The 19,946-nt window shown below is 36.7% G+C and overlaps 1 protein-coding gene across 1 annotated transcript in view; it reads left to right on the top strand.

Annotated features, from left to right (window-relative positions):
* Nucleotides 1-4,355: 4,355 nt before the first annotated feature.
* Nucleotides 4,356-19,946, top strand: part of LOC121387396 (cilia- and flagella-associated protein 65-like) — a 53,521-nt gene continuing 37,930 nt past the window's right edge. Inside the window, exons 1-12 of the mRNA XM_041518499.1 lie at nucleotides 4,356-4,468; nucleotides 7,271-7,523; nucleotides 8,630-8,768; nucleotides 9,696-9,826; nucleotides 10,543-10,657; nucleotides 11,409-11,493; nucleotides 13,010-13,155; nucleotides 13,977-14,090; nucleotides 15,220-15,328; nucleotides 15,900-16,015; nucleotides 17,045-17,194; nucleotides 18,795-18,923. Coding sequence (XP_041374433.1) covers nucleotides 7,285-7,523; nucleotides 8,630-8,768; nucleotides 9,696-9,826; nucleotides 10,543-10,657; nucleotides 11,409-11,493; nucleotides 13,010-13,155; nucleotides 13,977-14,090; nucleotides 15,220-15,328; nucleotides 15,900-16,015; nucleotides 17,045-17,194; nucleotides 18,795-18,923 — 1,473 coding nt within the window. The 5' untranslated portion in view covers nucleotides 4,356-4,468; nucleotides 7,271-7,284. The remainder of the gene's footprint in view (nucleotides 4,469-7,270; nucleotides 7,524-8,629; nucleotides 8,769-9,695; nucleotides 9,827-10,542; nucleotides 10,658-11,408; nucleotides 11,494-13,009; nucleotides 13,156-13,976; nucleotides 14,091-15,219; nucleotides 15,329-15,899; nucleotides 16,016-17,044; nucleotides 17,195-18,794; nucleotides 18,924-19,946) is intronic.

Here is a 19,946-nt window from a genome sequence, read left to right as displayed (position 1 = left end):
GTTATATGGCGTCAGACATATGGTTCAGGACCACACAGATTTTGAGAGGGAAACCCGCTGTCGCCACTACATGGGGCTACTCTTCCGATTGGCAGCAAGGGATCTTTTATTTGCGCTTCCCACAGGCAGGATAGCACAAACCATGGCCTTTGTTGAACCAGTTATGGACCACTGGTCGGTGCAAGTGGTTTACACCTACCCATTGAGCCTTGCGGAGCACTCACTCAGGGTTTGGAGTCGGTATCTGGATTAAAAATCCCATGCCTCGACTGGGATCCGAACCCAGTACCTACCAGCCTGTAGACCGATGGCCTGCCACGACGCCACCGAGGCCGGTAGATGGGGAAGGGGCACAGTAATAAAGATATTCTTGGAGCAGACAAAACATGACAGAGCAAAAGGGGCATTTTTCATATTTCCTCGTCTGTCTTGTATTATTGGCAAGGGAGAAACATGGTCTGGACCGGGGGGTGGGGGGGGGGGGTCTGGAAGGGGAGAAACATGGTCTGCTGGGGTGGGGTGGGTCCGAATATGAAACTAGTGGACCCCTTTGTCATCATTTTCCCTAGACACACATGGACTGCACTGTAAACATGTTTTATTCTTGGGGGAAGCAGAGAATTTCGTCCGAACACCGAGAACCCCCAGCCTATGCCCCTGATTTGTCATGTAAATTATATTTTTGTGAGGGTAGCTCCAGACATTTTTTTTTTAAGGGGCCTTGATAGTACTGATGATTAACTTGAATATTGAGGGGCGAGATTTAGACCAGTGGTAAAGTGCTCGCCTGTCAGTTTAGGATCGATCCCCATCAGTGGGTCCATTGGGCTATTTCTCGTTCTGGCCAGTGCACCACAACTGGTATATCAAAGGCCGTGGCATGTGCTATCATGTCTGTGGGATGGTGCATATAAAAGATTCATGTAGCGGGTTTCCTCTAAAACTATATGTCAAAATTACCAAATGTTTGCAGAGCCGAATCACTAAATGTTGCGATAGTTATAATTTTATTATATATCCACCAGGGAGGTTTGATCCTACAACTGGAAGACCAAGATGATCAGAAACAATTATACTGTGAGTCTTTTTGTTTTCCTTCTGGAATAGGGTTGTGAAATGCATTAAATATTAAAGTCTGGAAAGCTGAATCACTGAGACCTTTTTAAAAATCAATTAAAGAAATCGGACAAAGCTGTTCCAGATATTTTTATCTGGGCTCTAGACTTGAGCAGATACTCTGTAAACTCCGTCTAGACATCAGTGATCTTAATGGTCATAAATTATTTCGATATATCTCAGATTATCCGTCTTGTTCGTGTGGGCGTCCTATAGAAGATACTGATCATTTCATTCTCTACAGTCCCCGGTACAATGAATCGAGAAACAATTCCATGTGAAACTATTTACATCTAAATTATATAATATAAAAAAGATCTTATTGGGAAATCAAAAATTTAGTGAACAAGAAAATGAAGAAATTATTAAAACTACTTTAAAATAAATAACTGCTACTAAACGTTTTTGCTAAAGTTTGCACTATTTTTAGGCTATAAATTCCTCAATTCAATGTAAACGTTCTACAGTCTTCTACTCACTATACTCACACTTTTTTTACCCTTTCTCCTTTCTTCCTCTTTGTTCAAATCTACTATGCAAGTATGTGGTATTTAAACATGTATACGCATGTAAATTTTGGGAGAGGGCTTAATATAGGCCTACATGTAGGCTAAGCCTGTTGACCGATCGCAATATGTTTTTGTAAAATAAATATTGTTTAAACCAACAGAAACACTCTGAACTTTCAAACGTCGCAGGGCAACCCAACCCATTAAGTGATTGGTTTGGCGCAGGAGTTTTAAATTAACTGTACTACTGCTAATTAAATAAATAAATATAACATAGGCTATCATATGTATCAAACTTTACAATAATTGTGTGTGGTTGTGAGGGGCAGTTGAACTGTTAGGGTTCTAACTGTGTTATAATTGTATTCTTGTGGCAAGAACACACCCAGTCCCTACGTCAGCTCCAAATTTAACCAATAAATGTTTAACACACCAATAGTGAAGGAAATAAAGAAGGAAATATTTTATTTAACGACGCACTCACCACATTTTATTTACGGTTATATGGCGGTGGACATATGGTTAAGGACCACACAGATATAGAGAGAGGAAACCCGCTGTCGCCACTTCATGGGCTACTCTTTTCGATTAGCAGCAAGGGATCTTTTATATACACCATCCCACAGACAGGATAACACATACCACGGCCTTTGATGTAACAGTCGTGGTGCATTGGCTTGAGCGAGAAATAGCCCAATGGATCCACTGACGGGGATCGATCCTAAACCGACCGAGCATCAAGCGAACGCTTTACCACTTGGCTATGTCCCGCCCCCACCAATAGTGAAATAAGTCAGGTTGACACTGTCCTACTCGGGCTCTGGATCAGTTAGTGAATAGGACTAGCGTTCTTATTCTGCATCCTCTACCTCTTAGAGGTCTTTCTCCTTAAACATTATGTACACTATATATTAACCATATATAAAAGTTCAAACTAGACCATAACATCAGATAGCCCTATCATCACAATCAGTAATGCATTATATTCAGAAATAGCGTCTAAATATCTACCATAATACTTTAAGACCGATTCAGGGGTCCTTGAAATTTGTATTTCTAATGAAACATATGCCAAAATCAGGCCCGTAGCCAATGGTGGGTCGGGGTCCCCCCCCCCCCCCCCCCCCCCCCCCACACACACACACACCGGTAGCTCTTTTTTCTCAATATGCCCCCGGACCCCTCTAGGCTAAATCTCACCATAAGCCTAAACGATCCCCCATCTCAAAATCCTGGCTACGGGCTTGAGAATGACATGCATTGTTTGAAATCAGCATATACTGAACATGCACTATTATTTATACGAGTAGTTAATACATAAACAGTGAAAATATGCTGCTCGACACAAGTAACGTTGACTTTTGAAAAGGTGAAGTCATATTTTGAAATACACCAGCAGTATTTAATATTTTATCCTGCTAGCTGTTATTGAATAATATAAAATCAACATTATATAGCGGATAGTAAACTTATACCGTTTAGTCAGATTATTATGTTTTATTACTATTTATTTAACTACTAAGAATCTAGGCCTATAGTTAAGGCAGGGTTTCCAAGGGAGAATGATGAAGAGGATTAAATCAACACCAGATCAGGAATCACAACATCAAGTGAACCTGCTGCTCAATTATTACAAACCCTGTGTCCCATGACCACCTTCTTCACTTGACCATGGATGGCACACGATGAAGGTGCAAGGACACAAAGCCTATATGCTTCCCAAGACATTAACTAGTAGCATATCAAAATACAGTAGGCAATAGATGATGCAGAACATGAAACTTGTCCGACTCAATAACCGATTCGGAGCCTGAGGAGGACATAAATTGTCATTAATAAAAGTTTCTTTTCTGTGTATCCAAATCAGTTTAAGAGCAAATAAGAATAATACAGCAACTGTCTGTGTGACTCCTAGATGAGTAATGTAAAAAAGAAAAGCAAATTATTAATTTTGACAACTATTATTTTGGATTTTCGTCTGAAATAATTTTATTAGCTATCTAAAACTGTTCTAGTGTATAAAATTGAATTCTTTGACCACCAAAACATTTATATATCGAAATTATTTTTATACAAGCAGAAGCTGAAAAAACATGTTTTGATAATTTTGGCGGCAATCTTGGATTTCGCCACCTGGCGGAGTCACCCCCCCCCCCCCACCACCACCACCCCCATACACACACACTTTTATTCAGAAGGCTTTGAAGATATGAAAAACACATTCAAACTTTTGTCCCCGTAAATTGGTCACGGAACTGTATTATTTTGCCCACGCTATACTACAAACTAGTCGAATATAAATTTATGATACAGATGGAGGCCCCTAGAGCTGCTCCTGGCAATCAAAAATATTTTGTTTCGTTTTGAAATGTAAAATTACAACATTCTTAAAATTTAAATTAACTAAATTTTGTCATAAATAAATAAACTATTAATAACATATTAAATTAACGTAATTTAAAAATCGTATTCGTTTCCTGTTATTTTCAATATTTTCTTGAAACATTTTGTTAAACATTTGCAGCCATGTTATGTAGCCTAATTCTTTACAATACAGGGACATTATTTCATTAATTGAGTGACTGACTGATCGATCGATTGATTGATTGTTGATCGATCTAATGCTTTGTCCTATGCCTATGGTAGGCCCTACTCTTTTTGGAAAAGTTAAATTGCATTTTAGAGTATAACCGCGTCCGGATTTTAGCACTGACCGTTGCTTAGATACGCCATCCGCCATGTTTGTTTATGTTGTCAAAATGGAGGCTATGAAAATATCACGCGTTAGGTAACGGAATGTTCTACGCTTTTAATAAAGTGCAGCGCAGAACCAGACACATATAGTAAGTAAAATGTACATGCCGACAGTTGTAACATTTATGTGAAATAAGTTTACATTATGGAAATCAAGTGCAGGGCGCACAGTAAATCAGGCAGCACATTAAGAACCACACTTTCTTAGTTTCTACGTCCCTTCGGACTAAAGGAAATCGACTGATTCTTTGAAGCCAAATGGCAAATATATTCTGGTTCTGTCCGTATTTCAGCCCTCGAAATAAAGGCGAACGCTTATTGTGCTAAACATTGACACCATTTTAATTGAATTAACATCTGTGAATTAAATGAATCCTACTAAAGATATAAGCACTGGAATTTACTGACAAACAATTTTCAATATTAAATAGGCCTACCATCTTTTATAGTCCTACCCACAGGAAACACACTACAAGTTATTTATTTCTGAGCCAATTGTTTTCTAAATTGCACACAAATATATATATATATATATATATATATATATATATATATATATATATATATATATATATATATATATATATTTATTATTATTATTTCCAAAACACTTTTACTTTTCTTCATATATCAAACTAGCCTGAGTGCAGTGAGTACTCTTGACAGTAAGAGAGCTATAGTCCATCACATCATCTTACAAAAATGTTTTATGTAAATAATTTTAGTTTGGTTTGATGTCAGAAGAAAAGTAAAAGTGTTTTATTTTTGTGTGCAAGTTACAAAACATTAGGCTCAGAAATAAATAACTTGTAGTGAAGTCCATAGTATCAAAAAAGGTGTTCACCGTGGGATGAACTATTTGGATAGTTATCACATTCTCTAACTATCAGAGACCAATCTATATCAATATTGCACAATTCTGCCTACCAAACAGTAGTAAAATATTCCCCCTCAAATACAACAACAATCCTATGTTTGACAATCATTTTCGAACTCGCTGATAAAAAACATTTCACATATTAATCACTAATACACACTACAGGAAGAAAACTGACAGCATCCTCTTTCAGTGATGTTCCTGTTAAATACATATTTGCTGATGGGGCCCATATTTTCGAAGCCATCTTAGCTACGACATATCGTAGCTAATTAAGAGCAAAATATGAATGTCATAGAATTAAGATACAACAGATCTTCGAAAGTATCGTAAAGTTCTCTTAAGCTGTATCCTAACCGCAAGCGTGCGACGCGACAGATAAATATGTTGCGTCGCACGCGTCTGGTTAGGATATGATAACTGAAATCAATGTTTTCTAAAATAATCGCTCGCGTTGCCCGCGGCCGGTTAGGATACAGCTTTAGTGTGTCATGATTTACGATATTTGTTGTAAATAAAAATGGGAACTCTCATTAAATGGAAATCGAAAAGATTGGGTATTTCTTGGTGACTTCATCAAGGAAATTGCCTCTAAATGTCATCTCGGTACAGCTGACTTTCCAGAATGGATACTATGCAAGTGTTCAACAAAAAGGCCCTGTAAGGGAAACTAATGTTCCATAGAAGTGGAAATTTTAATATCGGATGTAAGAAAGAAATCCAGCATTCTTTTCTCTTCATTTGGCTGGTTAACAGTGATTTTAGGCAACATTAGTCCCAGAATACAAAGTACTATATATATACACATAAATTAACTTTTAAAATTATTTCATTATGAATATTTTAGACGAGTGGTAAAGCCCTCGCTTTATGCGCAGTTGCCTCATTACAGCTAAACCATTTGCACTGCTGGTGACAAACCAATTGTCATTTTAAAAAGTAACTCCTTGTTTTTACTTAGGCGTCAGACTGTACATCAACATGTCACGTCATTTGCAGTGACCAGTAGGCAGGGGGGGGGGGGGTGATGAGGGGGAAGCCCCCCCCCCCTAAATTTTGCAATAGTTATAATTTTATTATTTATTAATTTTCATTTACGATCCCCGTCCAGACCTCCACCAAAGTTCCCTTGGCATTCCACCTCATGTCACTGGGACCCCACCTAAATGGATTTTCTGGATCCACCACTGAAAGTAATGCCTGAAAATAGTAATTATTTCTTTCATTTTAACATAATGACACATTATCAAAAATTTAATAATATCATGTTTTTAATGAAACAAACAATTGTTTTGTTTAAATTTTATCACCAGAACTAGTAGCATTTTATATTGAAATATTACGATTAGATATGCGTGTATAATTCAGAATTTAACATTTCAGAGGGAATGTAATATTTAAAATGACATCTTCAGTATTCAAAACTACACTAACATGTATTTATCTATATGGTAATTATCCTTCACAGAAATTTCCATGATATTGTATGCTCTCCAGTGAAAAAAACATATTACTCTGCTAAATATCAGGCCACATATTTTCAAAGCTATCTTAAGTGCTATGATATTGTAAAACCATCATAGACTGACATGACTACAACAAATGTCATAACTTCTGGCAGTATTACCATGTCATAGCACTAATATAACTTCAAAAATATAGGCCCCAATGTTTGGGGGCACTTTAAATTTGGTGCCTGTGTGTGTGTGTCTGTGTGTGTGCAGGGCTTGCTCTGGCACTCACCAAATTCGCCAATTGCGAATTTTGAAAGCAGTTGGTGAATTTTATTTTAATTTGGCAAAATAATTTCAGGTAATAGTTGACATTTTAAAGAAAATATCTGTTGATTTCTGCAATTTTTGAAGTTTAATAGATAATTTGGTGAAATGTTTTGCTCACCCAGAGCTAGCCCTGTGTGTGTGTGTGTGTCTGTAACCAACCTCCAATATCCTCCAGGTTCCTCCTCTAAGATTTGTATTCATTATTAAAATATATTTATTTTGTTTTGGTACAGATTTTTAGATTAAAATGGCAACAACACAGATGACCCCACTGCCTTCGACTTTTGGCAATGTGGGTCACATGATGCAGAAAAGTCCCAAGTCGTATGCTGCGGCTGTGGGCGCCAGTCCACACAACCGCGTTAATCACTACGGGATTGAAGTCGTCGACAAGATAGTCTGGCAGGGCTGGGAGCCGGGCAGGGAGTACACCAAGAACATCGTTCTCAAGAATGTCAAAGTGAAGACGGAAAAGATCAGATACAAGTGAGTACCTGTATACGTAGTGGTGTTCTGCAGGGCTAGTTCTGGCACTCGCCAAATTCGCCAGTTGTGAATTTTGAAAGCAGTTGGCAAATTTTATTTTAATGTGGCGAAAAAATTGCATTTGATAATTAACCCTTTTTTGAAAATAACTTATATTTGAAAGTTTTCAAGTTTAATAGACAATTTGGCCAAATATTTTGCTCACCCAGAGCTAGCCCTGGTTGTGATTATCAGGGGATGGGACATACATATATCATCCATTAAAGGCTTTTGTAGGAGATAATGCTGGCACTATAATTTGTGATATCTCCTGCTATATCATAGGAGATATTGCTGGCACTATAATTTGTGATATCTCTTGCTATATCATAGGAGATATCGCTTCTTTTTGTTACATCACTGTGTATGTTTCAGCGCTAAACCTATCATTAGTGACGTCATGCCACTGTCGTTCTGCTAGTTAATGAGTCTCCCGCTGCCAAATATAGTGACATTCAACCCTCATTACTGACATTGTTTACAGTACTTGTCACAAATGAAAAGAATGATAATGGATGATAAAAAGAATACCCCCCTTGTGTCTTATGATATCATAATTTATCTGCACTCGGATTTCATACTTTTATCAACTCGTGCTGATAAATTATGATATCACAAGATACTCGGGAGTAATCTCTATGTAACAACTGCAGGATTCCATGCTTCTGAAAATCCCAGATTTTGTGTCAGAAGTGAAAGATTATGAGATTGAATCTCAAAATAGACTATATTACATCGCTTTTATGATTGCAGCGAAATTCTAAATAGAAACATCCTCAAGGTCAATGACTGAGTTATGCCTTTTATCGATCTGTATAAACTATATAATTGTATATATTACAGGTTACATCAAAATCACTTTAAGTTCACCAATGTCTGGCACTTTGTTGATAAACAAATGTATTGGTATGAAAGTGTGTACTTAACTATAGATGTGATATACAGTATTTTTACTTGAATTTAATGTTTATAAAGCATGTTTTAACTAATTAAAATTTGTGCAAAGATCCAATCAGATTTGTTCTTACAAATTTGTTGAACTAGAATATTGATCATGTTTATTACAGAGTTCCTGAATCGAGATTCTTCACGACGCTGTACCCGAAGCCGATCATTCTGAGTGCTGGAACAAGCTTCACTCTCCCCGTCACCTTCAGACCACTGGAGAAAAATGTGTATGAGGACAAGATACTCTTTAGAACAAATGTGAGGTTTTTTTTTTACATTAAGGTTATGAGGTTTGTGGTTTCAGCATGTTTTTTCCACATCCCAACCAGTGCCTCACAGCTAATACATCAAAGCCTATGGTATGTACTGTTCTGCCTATGGGAAAGTGCATATAAAAGATCCCTCGATGTGGTGGGTTTCTTCTCTTACTTTCTCTCAATGATACTGAAATAACCATATATTAGATACCATATACATGTAGCCATATAGTTTAAAATGTTCTGAGATTTCATTAAACAAACATTCCTTTCCTTTTCCTGATGTTTGCACACAGATAGCATGCGGACGGTGGACTATTAGTTGCTTCATTACTGGCCCACCATCGTTTTGGTCGGTTGAGTTAACATTTGCTAGTCACTGGTATTAGTTATATCTTAAATTGTGCCGCTGTTGGTCTGTCCGGCATGGTGGCAGTCTGTGATTTGCTAACCATCATTGGTGTAACAACACTTTGATCTTAATCAAAAGGCCGAGAAGCAATGTAGTTTAGTGGTAAAGCATTCGCTTGATGTGCGAACGGTTTAGGATCGATCCCCGTCAGTGGCCTATTGGACTATTTCTTGTTCTAGCCAGTGCACCATGACTGGTATATCAAAGCTTGTGGTACATGTATGTGCTATCCTGTGGGATGGTGCATATAAAAATCTCTTGCTGCTAATGTAGCGGATTTCCTCTCTATAACTACACATCAAAATTACCAAATGTTTGATATGGTGTCATTAAACAAAACAGACTTTAACTTTTATTTTGTATAACCTATAAATAGGTTACTCATGGTTCGCTCCAATTTTTAATTCTTAGAGGCCTGACTGACCACCATCTACATGTAACTTTATTGTTGTTGTCCAGGCATTCTCATCTGTCACTGGGAATTACACTAATTGTAATTTAATTAATTATTTTCAGGAGGGAGATTTTGAAGTCCCGATTAAAGCGATCCTACCACAGACTGAAATAAAACTTCCAGACATCCTGGATTTCCAGATGTGTGCAGCCAAAGACTCGGTCCAGTTCGAGTTTGACGTGCAGAACATAGGGTTTGTATTTATACATTGTTTTATATAGTTAATCAGATGTATCATGTAAATGTCATATATCGGCTTTTTTTTTTTTTTTTTTTTTTTTTTTTAAAGGCATACAAATGAAAATGTTTGAATCTAAATAATAACATTTATTCATCTTTGCATTACTACCCAAAATCTATACAGGGTTTCAAACTAAACACTACATATTTTTACATGAATTACATCTAATATTGTCAATAATATGATGGAAATACATGGCGAAACATGTTCAGAATAATTCATCTTGCCCTAATTCGGCATAATTTTTGCCTGAATACAAAGATTTGCACCAGTAAGGGAGTTGATACCCCTGACCTCCTCCCACCCCCTCTTGTATGGCTACGTATTTTTCTTTCCACTCATTTTTAACTAATGGCTACAAATTAATTGATTTCCTACAAAATATTTGCAGAATTAACTCAAGAATATCTTTGTCTTGTCTGTCCATCCTATCACATAATTACTCAAGTTAACTTGCCATAAAAAAAATCAATGTGCCCCTGTTTTTTAACACTTTGTTTACAATTTCAATTGAAGTTCGCTTTTTAAGGAGTTAGTCCATGTGACCATTTGCCCTTGTTCCCGTCGTTAATGTATTTCCTTTATCTGCTGCCACTAATAAATCATGTCTGCCTCGTTTCATTAATGCTTGACTAATACATAATCTCTCCATATCATACATATTTCAGTGATGTGGAAACATACTTGTTCTGGGACGTAAAAGAACCGTTCACCATCCTGCCGGCAGATGCTAATTTACCATTCAAAGGAAGCTGCCAGTTCAAGGCCACATTTAAACCTACAGTAAGTTCTCTTAACTTTTAACAACAGCAAGCCAAATAGGCTGTATGTATCACAGTAGAGGTGTTGGGAATGGTTGGGGGTTCTTATCATTGAAGATTATGTATTACGAACAGACACACGCACGCACGCACACACACACACATACATACATACATAAACACACACAGACACACACACACACACACACGACCTCAGTCAAAAATAAAATTAATACATAATTCTTTGCGATCACCACCATTCTTCTCTGCTATTTAGGATAATGTTAGCATACTTCCGATATACAGGTAGATAGTTCAAAATGTTCCTTGTGTTAAACAACAAAACATTACGGCATTGATTAAACAATATACTGGGTTGTTCCTTTCTTTCACTTCCTACACTGTATTTAATGATTAGCCCTTATGTTGAACAGCTAATGCCAGGCTCGGTTACGCCACAGGATTTAGGTCTGGTATGTACTGGGTTCACATCCCAGTACCGGCTCCCACACATAGCAAGTTTAACAACTCAGTGGTTACATGTAGGGCCACTACACCAACTTCTGTATCACTAATAACTATCCGCTATACCAGTCCTGGTCAGACAGTCCAGATAGCTTAGGTGTGCTTGAACCATAATTGAAAATAAGCAAGAAAGTTACTAGGTGAAATGAACAGCAAACAGGCACTGATTAAGCAATGTGCTGGGGTGTCAGTAAACAAACATTCTTTACCTTTCCTAATATCATGATTGTATGGTGTTTTTTTTGTAGGGTGCCATCATGTACAAGGCAGAAGCAGTCTGTAGATACGGCAAGGATGGCAAGTTGTCAAAAGTCATCCATTTTCAAGGGATAGGTGAGTCAATTAGCCCAGAATTATTACTTTATTATATACAGACACTGATATTCTAAAAAAACAAAAAAGGTATTTAATATACTGATAGAAAACAGTAAGAGAACACATAAATAATAATAACACTGCTACCAAAATCCTCATCCATAGTATCAGGAAGTTTACTGTATTATTGATGTTCAGTGCAATGCAACAGTACTGACATTCAGTCCCACGTTACATCTCTGTATTTTTATACAAGCACGACTACTCTAATAGTGGATTAAATTTCATCTCAAATACCATGTGCCTTTTTTTTTCTTTTCATCAGTATTGTATTTTCCCATGTATTATGCACACGTTTTTTCCAGAAAAATACAGGTTAAAAATGGGGGTGCACACTATACATAACAATATAAAAAATGTCCAGCAATCACCCATTAAAAAAAAATTGTCGATTGGTAGTTTACGGTACTTTACAGGTTATTGACAGTGTTCATTACAACAAAATGGCAAAACACTCATAAAAATCGCTTTGCACTTGTGATGGTTGCAATAAATGTAAAATAAATGTCCAAAAGCATCCATACCTTGCCAAAAAGTGCACAAAAATGACAAAACTGGACCGTTTTATTTCCATCAAACCGGTAATATATGACGCTACTATAAATTTATAAATCTTGCACATTCACGTTAGGCACAATAACCAAATGTAATATGTTATATTTTTGTTTTCATTTATTTATTAGTCATTTACAGTGTATGGGTATATATTTTGTTTTGATTTATGCATGTGTGAGTCTGTGACATGTAAGTATGCAAGTACTAGGCTATGTTTAATGTGACATGTAGGTCTATGTACTCAAGTACCTAACTTAAGTTTTGTTTCTTTAATATACCACTGCTTTCGCTTTTCATTAATTTATTTTGGTGACAGGGGAAAAAGGTACATCTTGCATTCACCGTTGATTTTGTGGTTTAAAAAAACGGTGCACATGATATTGTGGTGCATGCTTTTTTTTCTTGGAATAAATGTTCAAAGTGAGGGTGTGCATTATACACCGGTGCGCATAATACATGGGGAAAATACGGTATGTGTAATTTTAGTCATTGGAATGACTGATAGCTGGGAATGTCAGAATGGTGGCAAACTTAGAACAGTCCGTTTAATATGTAATTTTGATTGTTTAAAAGAACTCTGTTAGTTTGAAATATGCTAGAGTATCAGCAGACTCTGGACAGTCTCATTAATGTGTGTTTCCCACCATTTAGTAAAGCACTAACAATATATCTGAAATGCAAAATAGCTGAAAAGAAGAGAGAGATGAGGGCCTTGTGTGTAGAATTTAATTTTATTTAGATGAAATTAGTCAGTGAGACTTAACTCGGGCATGCATTTAAAGCCGAGTATACCACAAATACTGCTCGGTATTGCATCAATACCGAATACTTTACCGATACTGAGGTAAATCACCCCAAAAGTACCGAATCTGAAATTTCAATACCGCCCAGCTCTAATATTTTGGTTTAAACTTTCCAGGCAAATATCCGCACCTCTTGGTATCTCTTCCGGGCAGGCCTGCCAGCAGCATGGACAAAGAAAATCTCGAAGCTGTCATTCAGTTCGGAACACCACCCATCGGAACCATGGTTACCAAATGGGTGGAGCTTCACAATTTGGTTCCGGTATGTCTGTCTTTATTTAATTGTTTTTCATTTTTAATGAAACTCATAAAATGTGACTGTCAGTAAACCAGAATGTCCTCAAAACCTGATGGGTTTTTTCACGATGTCTTTTAAACATTAGCACAGAACATAGCCTCTCTAAACTGGATACTCCTAAAGCCAGACTTTTTGATTGGTGAAAGAGTGACTGATTTAAAGAGGTTTCACTGTATTTACCTTTGTTTGATTGACACCCAATTGCTGATGTTTTTTTCATCCTGGGACATTGTTAAATATTAATTCTTAATTTAATTAGGGTGGGCGGTGGAGGAGATATACCTCCAGTCAGTAGAGCATTTACCTAAGGTGCATAAGTCATAGGATCGAATCGCCTCAGTGGAAATTTAAATTATGCTGATGTTGGATTGGACATGTATTGTATTACTGGAAAGTAGTAGCATTTGATGCTGAAATATTTTTTCTTTTTGAACTGAGGGTATAATTCTGAACCTTTCCAAATGAACACAGAACATGGCAAAACTTTACAAAATGTTCACTTTACCTATTTTTCTAACCAACCTATTTCCTTTATCCTGGGATTGGAGAAGTCACTTCTCTTCCTTTTTTTAATTCTGATTAGGATTAGGGCCTAGGTGGCCTTTTTGTCCAAGTCTAATTCCATGATTGCTGTATAAGACATATTGGTGTAATTATTCGTATTTAGAATCGAAGAGACAATCTCTTTAAAAACTTCCCTTAATTTTTGAATGCATATTTATAGCAGCCTGTTTATAGTTATTTTGCTGTAAGGAATAAAGTCATGATATTTGTTTGACTCACAGGTGAGAGTTCCGTTTCACGTGGAGCGTATAGGACCTCCCAGTCGGATTGACATGGTGTTCAGCTGTCCACAGAAAGAAGGGATTGTGCCCCCAATGTCGGCCATCAAGATCCCTGTAAGTAGAAATTATATCTTTATTTTTCTTTTCACATTACCTGTCCTCAAAACAAGTGCACACCCCCACCCCCCACGGCTACTAGTCTGGTCCAAACATACCAACAGCCAATGGGATGGCCTAAATTCACGGACCAGACTACTAGCCGTGGGGGGGGGGGGTAGTGCACTTGTTTTGAGGACAGGTAATGTATCCATAAAAGAAAACACTCAGAGTTTTCTCCATTTCAGCTCAGTCGTAGAATATTCATTTAAATTGATGAATCGTAGGATCTGTACCTCCATATTCATATGTTGAGTTATTTTCCCATTCCAGCCAGTACTCTATAACCACTATATCATGTATCTATAATAAAACAAAAGTTTATTCCAACAGCTAAGATCATTGGGTTTTTTTATGTATCATATCTTTTCTCCTTACTACAACCATTAATCTTACATATTCACATTTCCTCTCAATCTGACTGCCCTCCAAAACTGACCTATAATAAAATAAGTGTCCGTTTCAGCAAGTGAGATCATTGTTATCTTATGTATCATATCTTTTCTCCTTACTACAACCATTAATCTTACGTATTCACATTTCCTCTGAATCTGACTGCCCTCCAAAACTGACCTATAATAAAATAAGTGTCCGTTTCAGCAAGTGAGATCATTGTTTTCTTATGTTTTATTTCTTTTCTCCTTACTTTTAACCATTCATCAAACATATTCCTTCTGAATCTCACAGTACTGTTACTATTCATCGTAGATGGTATATATTTCCTCTGAATTGCTCCACAACTTCTATATCATATATCTATAATAAAACAAATGTCTATTTCATTAGATGAGATGAAAACATTAATTTCTCCTTATTTCATTAGATGAGATGATTCCTTCTGAATTGACAGTACTGTTACTATCATCGTAGATATTTCTTTTTTCCTTACTTTTGACCATTCATTATTTATATTCATATTCCATCTGAATCTGACTGTACTATAACTATTCATTGCATATTATCCCTCTGATTTGCTCCACAACTGCTATATGAAATGACGTGGTATGTGTTTTCTTGTGTTTTGAAATGCCCCTTTTGCATTAGATTTCTTCTTGTATTATCTAAATAATCAATTGATGTTTTCCAGCTGCTGTTCCGCCCTAACACCGTCGGAACCACCAGCATCGACTACTTCAACATCGCTGCCATTGGCAACATCAGCAAGAGCATCATCAAGTGTGTTGGCTCATCCAAAGGTGACAAACAAGTGGTTTAAAATCCATCATTTTAATCTGTTATGTTTTTAAAGCAGTGATTAATTATTCCATTAAAGTTGAAATTATATACATTTTGAATTTCCAGTACTGAGGTAAATGTGTTTAATTTTTTGCTACACGATGACCATTCAGTATACACTGTATTTTCTTTCTACATTAACAGTGGTAAAACCCCCGCCTGATGCGCGGTCAGGTCTAGGATCGATCCCCGTCGGTGGGCCCATTAGGCTATTTCTCATTCCAGCCAGTGCACCACAACTGGTACATAAAGGCCGTGGTATGTACTACCCTGTCTGTGGGATGGTGCATATAAAAGGTCCCTTGCTGCTAATCAAAAAGAGTAGCTCATGAAGTGGCGACAGAAGGTTTCCTCTCATATCTGTGTGGTCCTTAACCATATGTCTGACGCCATATTACCGTAAATAAAATGTGTTGGAGTGCATTGTTAAATAAAACATTTCTTTCTTTCTTTCTACATTAAAAACATTTATGATGATTGATCAGGTATGTGAAAATATTCTAAATCTTGCTTGTTTTTGTGTCGCTCTAGGTCCGCAAGTGCAGCTGACGGCAAAAACCGTGAACTTCATGCAGATTGATATCGGTCAGTGCGGAACTCGCACCATCGACATTGTCAACAATTCTGACATGGACGCTACATATCAGGTACTTCACTAAATTTAATACACAAAGTCATCAACTTTAAATTAAAAAAATTAATGCTCTTTTAAAGAATTATATTTATTTGAATTTCAAATTTAGCTTAATAATTAATGTATTTGCCAAATTCTTGCTTTAAACATATTTTATTACCATAAAAATACTTGGTTTTGGAATTGGCCAAATAAATGAACAGTGATCCATGAAAAATGGTGATGTACAGATGACACTCTGTTTTTAAATAATTAATTTTCTTTGCAAATTAGTAAAGTAATTAAAAACATATTTACGTTATTAAAAACCTTTAATTTGCATTTGGCAATTAGGCGAGCAGTTTTTAAATTCTATTTTTAACAATGTGCAAAAGTGCCTTAATTAAAGGGACATTCCTGAGTTTGCTGCACTTTTTAAGATGTTATCGACTAACAAAGACTTTTTAACGATTGTAATTACATACCAAATATATTATTCTGCATACAATATCAGTGGCTGTATATTAAACATGTTTCTGATCATTCTAATATTTGTACTAGGTTAAATTTTATTTTATTTCCAAAAATATAATTTGTTCGTATGTACGAAATTATTTGAAGACAAAATCCAGTTTGGGCTTCTTATAAATATTAAGACAACCAGAAACACATTGAATATACAGACACTGATATTCTAAACCAGAAAATATATTTAATATGTAAGTTTAATCGTAGAACTATTTTATTAGTCGGAAACATCTTACAATGCAGCAAACTCAGGACTGTCCCTTTAAAGCATCTGTTTGTTTCAGTTTCAGTTTCAGTCTGCCCCGGAGACAGGCCACTGGCCATGCCAGATACTGGACCCGGTGTGGACATGCCTAAAACCCTAGTGGTATAGGGGCATGTATAACAAGTTCAAGCTTCAGTTCAGTTTGAGATTTCACGTGCTAGAATGAAACGTATATTGTTATTTGTTGCAGTTTGTAATAAAGATTAGTAAGAGAATGTTCAGGTTATATGTTAGGGTTGAAGTTAAAATTGTTGTTGTTATTTGTTTCAGTTTGTGATAGACTGCAATGAGAGTGTGTTCAAGTTCGACAATGTGTCTGGTGTACTGAAACCTGAATCCAGAAAAACACTGATTCTGAAATTCTACCCACAACACCCCATCAACTACTACAGGAGGGTTACGTGTTTAGTGCACAATCAGGTATTTTGGTGTCTTAAGGGGCCTATATATCAACATTGCATAATTGTAAAAATGACCAGTTCTACATTGTTATCGATCTTCAGTATTATACCTGCAGTTGTGATAATGTTTTAAACTATATTTCCATGTGGATGTTTTCCAGGTACGTGTTGCATAAAGCCGTGAATCCGTGTCAGTGTAGGGTGGGACGTAGCCCAGTGGTAAAGCGTTCACTTGATGCGCGGTTGGTCTGGGATCGATCCCCGTCATTGGGCTCATTGGGCTATTTCTCACTCTAGCCAGTGCATCATGACTGGTATATCAAAGGCCGTGGTTTGTGTTATCCTGTTTGTCCGATGGTGCATATAAAAGATCCCTTGCTGTTAATCAAAAAGAGTAGGCCATGAAGTGGCAACAGCGGGTTTCCTCTCTCAATGTCTGTGTGGTCCTTAACCATATGTCCGACGCCATATAACTGTAAATAAAATGTGTTGAGTGTGTTAAGCAAAACATTTCCTTCTGTGTCAGTGTTGGTCGTTTCCATACCCGTGCATGTACATCCATCCATGAAGACACAATGACAAAAATTCATTTCAAAAGGACATGATAAGTACATCGGTAAGTTTAGACTTCTTGCCTGGATGCTTTCTTCTGTATGATATCATTTCTTGTTCAAGATCCGTATATCCATGAAGAATTGCTTGAAAAGTTATTCCAAATTCATATACAGTCAAACCTGTCCTAGCGGTCACCTGACTTAAGCAGCCACTTTTTTCCCTCCCAAACGACTATAACGTAAATGCACCTGTAATAAGCGGTCACCTGTCTAACGTGGCCAGCGGCCACTGAAATCAGATCCCAAATTGCTTAGCTGTACAGACGTTAAAACAAGAAATAACAACATATGTTTTAAAGATTATATGTTGCAACCTGTAATTACCGACCACCTGTCTTAAGCGGCCACTTTTATCTACTCCCTTGTGTGATCGCTTAAGACAAGTTTTGACTGTACATGGATCACGCATGGTTCGCAAGGAAGCATGAAAACACAGATATGGCAGACACATTATTTCGATAATTCACAGATTTATGTGTTCACGGATTCACAGAAAATGGACAGACAAAACGTACATTATGGAAACATACATGTAGCCTTGATTAAGAATCTTTGTACTGTATACAAACATTATGATGTTACTAGTATTCACTTCTTTCTCTCAGTATATATCTTTTTTAAATGTTCTTAGTTTAATTATCTGGGCTCGAAACGGCCTGTGGCCATGTCGCCAAATGCGACCAATGTCCCCTTTGAGCGATTTAAATATTAAAAAATAATGGTGTTGTTGCCCAAATTATATTATTTGGGCGATCTTTTTTAGAGCTATAACATATGAGCCACTATTAATATTTGTATTGCATATATTTATTTCACAGTAAAATCTTGCTTGTGGTTCATGGTTTGCTTACCTTAATTTGTCAACATCCATTATTATTTTTTGGTCCACCATATTTTTTGGCAAGTTTCGAACCCTGATTATTAACCATATATGCAGTTCATACATGAGTGTGTGTATAGATCACCTACTGAGATCTTACATGCTACTTCTTTTATTTCATTCAGGATCCACTATTTCTCGACCTGCTGGGGACGTGTCACTCGGAAATGGTGAAACCAGCGGTGTTGTTAGCGAAACATGTCAGTCGGTATCGCGTCCATGTCGAACAGGGATTCACGATGTACCCCCCTGAAGTGAGTCGTTGCAAGAATCACACAACCATTCGTGGTGTCATTACTTGTTTTAGCAGCGTAATATAGTCCAGTTTAGGAAATAGTTCCTCACAAAAAAAATAATAATACAAAATTCTGATATCCGTTTTGAAATCTTTCTTTGATGATTACAAGTAGGTTGTCTTCTGTAGTATTTAAATAGCCCATTCATTTGAAGTTACTTGTAATGTATAGTACTAACTTATAACAACTGTGCAAGTGGTATACTGACACTTGTGTAACAGTAACAAGAGGCAGTGCTCTGACATGAGGGTGGCTAACTGAAAATGTTTGTGGTTGGCCTGTGTTGAATTTTTATACGGTACTTGTCAAGGAAAAGCACTTCCTAAAACTAGCTGTCACATGACTCTCTTAATAGTGTGGTATTTTTCACAGAATATATTCTGACACAGAAATTATATTGGACTGCATGAAGTAATTAATGGTGGTACAGAACCTGCAAGTTTAAATATCATTCCATTGTCATATCTTCTGTATGGAAACTTTAAAAAGTTTTGCTAGCGATTCTTGACACATTACATTTAGAAGGTAATGGTCATAACAGGTTGTATAAGAGTATGATTTGTGTGCCTGTGCAAATATTTTTAAATTCTACCAAATACATGTGTATCGAATGTTGTTTTGGTATTTTAAGAACATTTCTTCTTCTAACTGCTTTATTGTTGTGTGGTTTGGGTCATTGTGCTCTGTGCATGTTGATCACTGGAATGCACTTTCTTTTTGATGTTTACCTTTCCACGTTGCATGTTTTTTACTTTCTTATAGTCACAGACCTTGGAATGATGGTGACTATAGGAATGTTGCCAGGCTCTCTGGAGAATCTCTTTCAAACGTGACTTGCATGCAGTCGTTAATGAGAATATGTTTGTTTCAGACTTCATTAACTTGTACATGACCAATTTTAAAACTAGTCAATGTATTATCCTTGAATTGTTTAGAATTAGGGGCTTTTTTCAGATGGGGGTAGGGGGGTGTCAGAACCGC

The sequence above is a fragment of the Gigantopelta aegis genome, chromosome 13 (genome assembly GCF_016097555.1).
Source record: "Gigantopelta aegis isolate Gae_Host chromosome 13, Gae_host_genome, whole genome shotgun sequence".
NCBI classification, from domain to species: Eukaryota; Metazoa; Mollusca; class Gastropoda; order Neomphalida; family Peltospiridae; genus Gigantopelta; species Gigantopelta aegis.
This window is presented reverse-complemented; position numbering and strand designations above follow the sequence as displayed.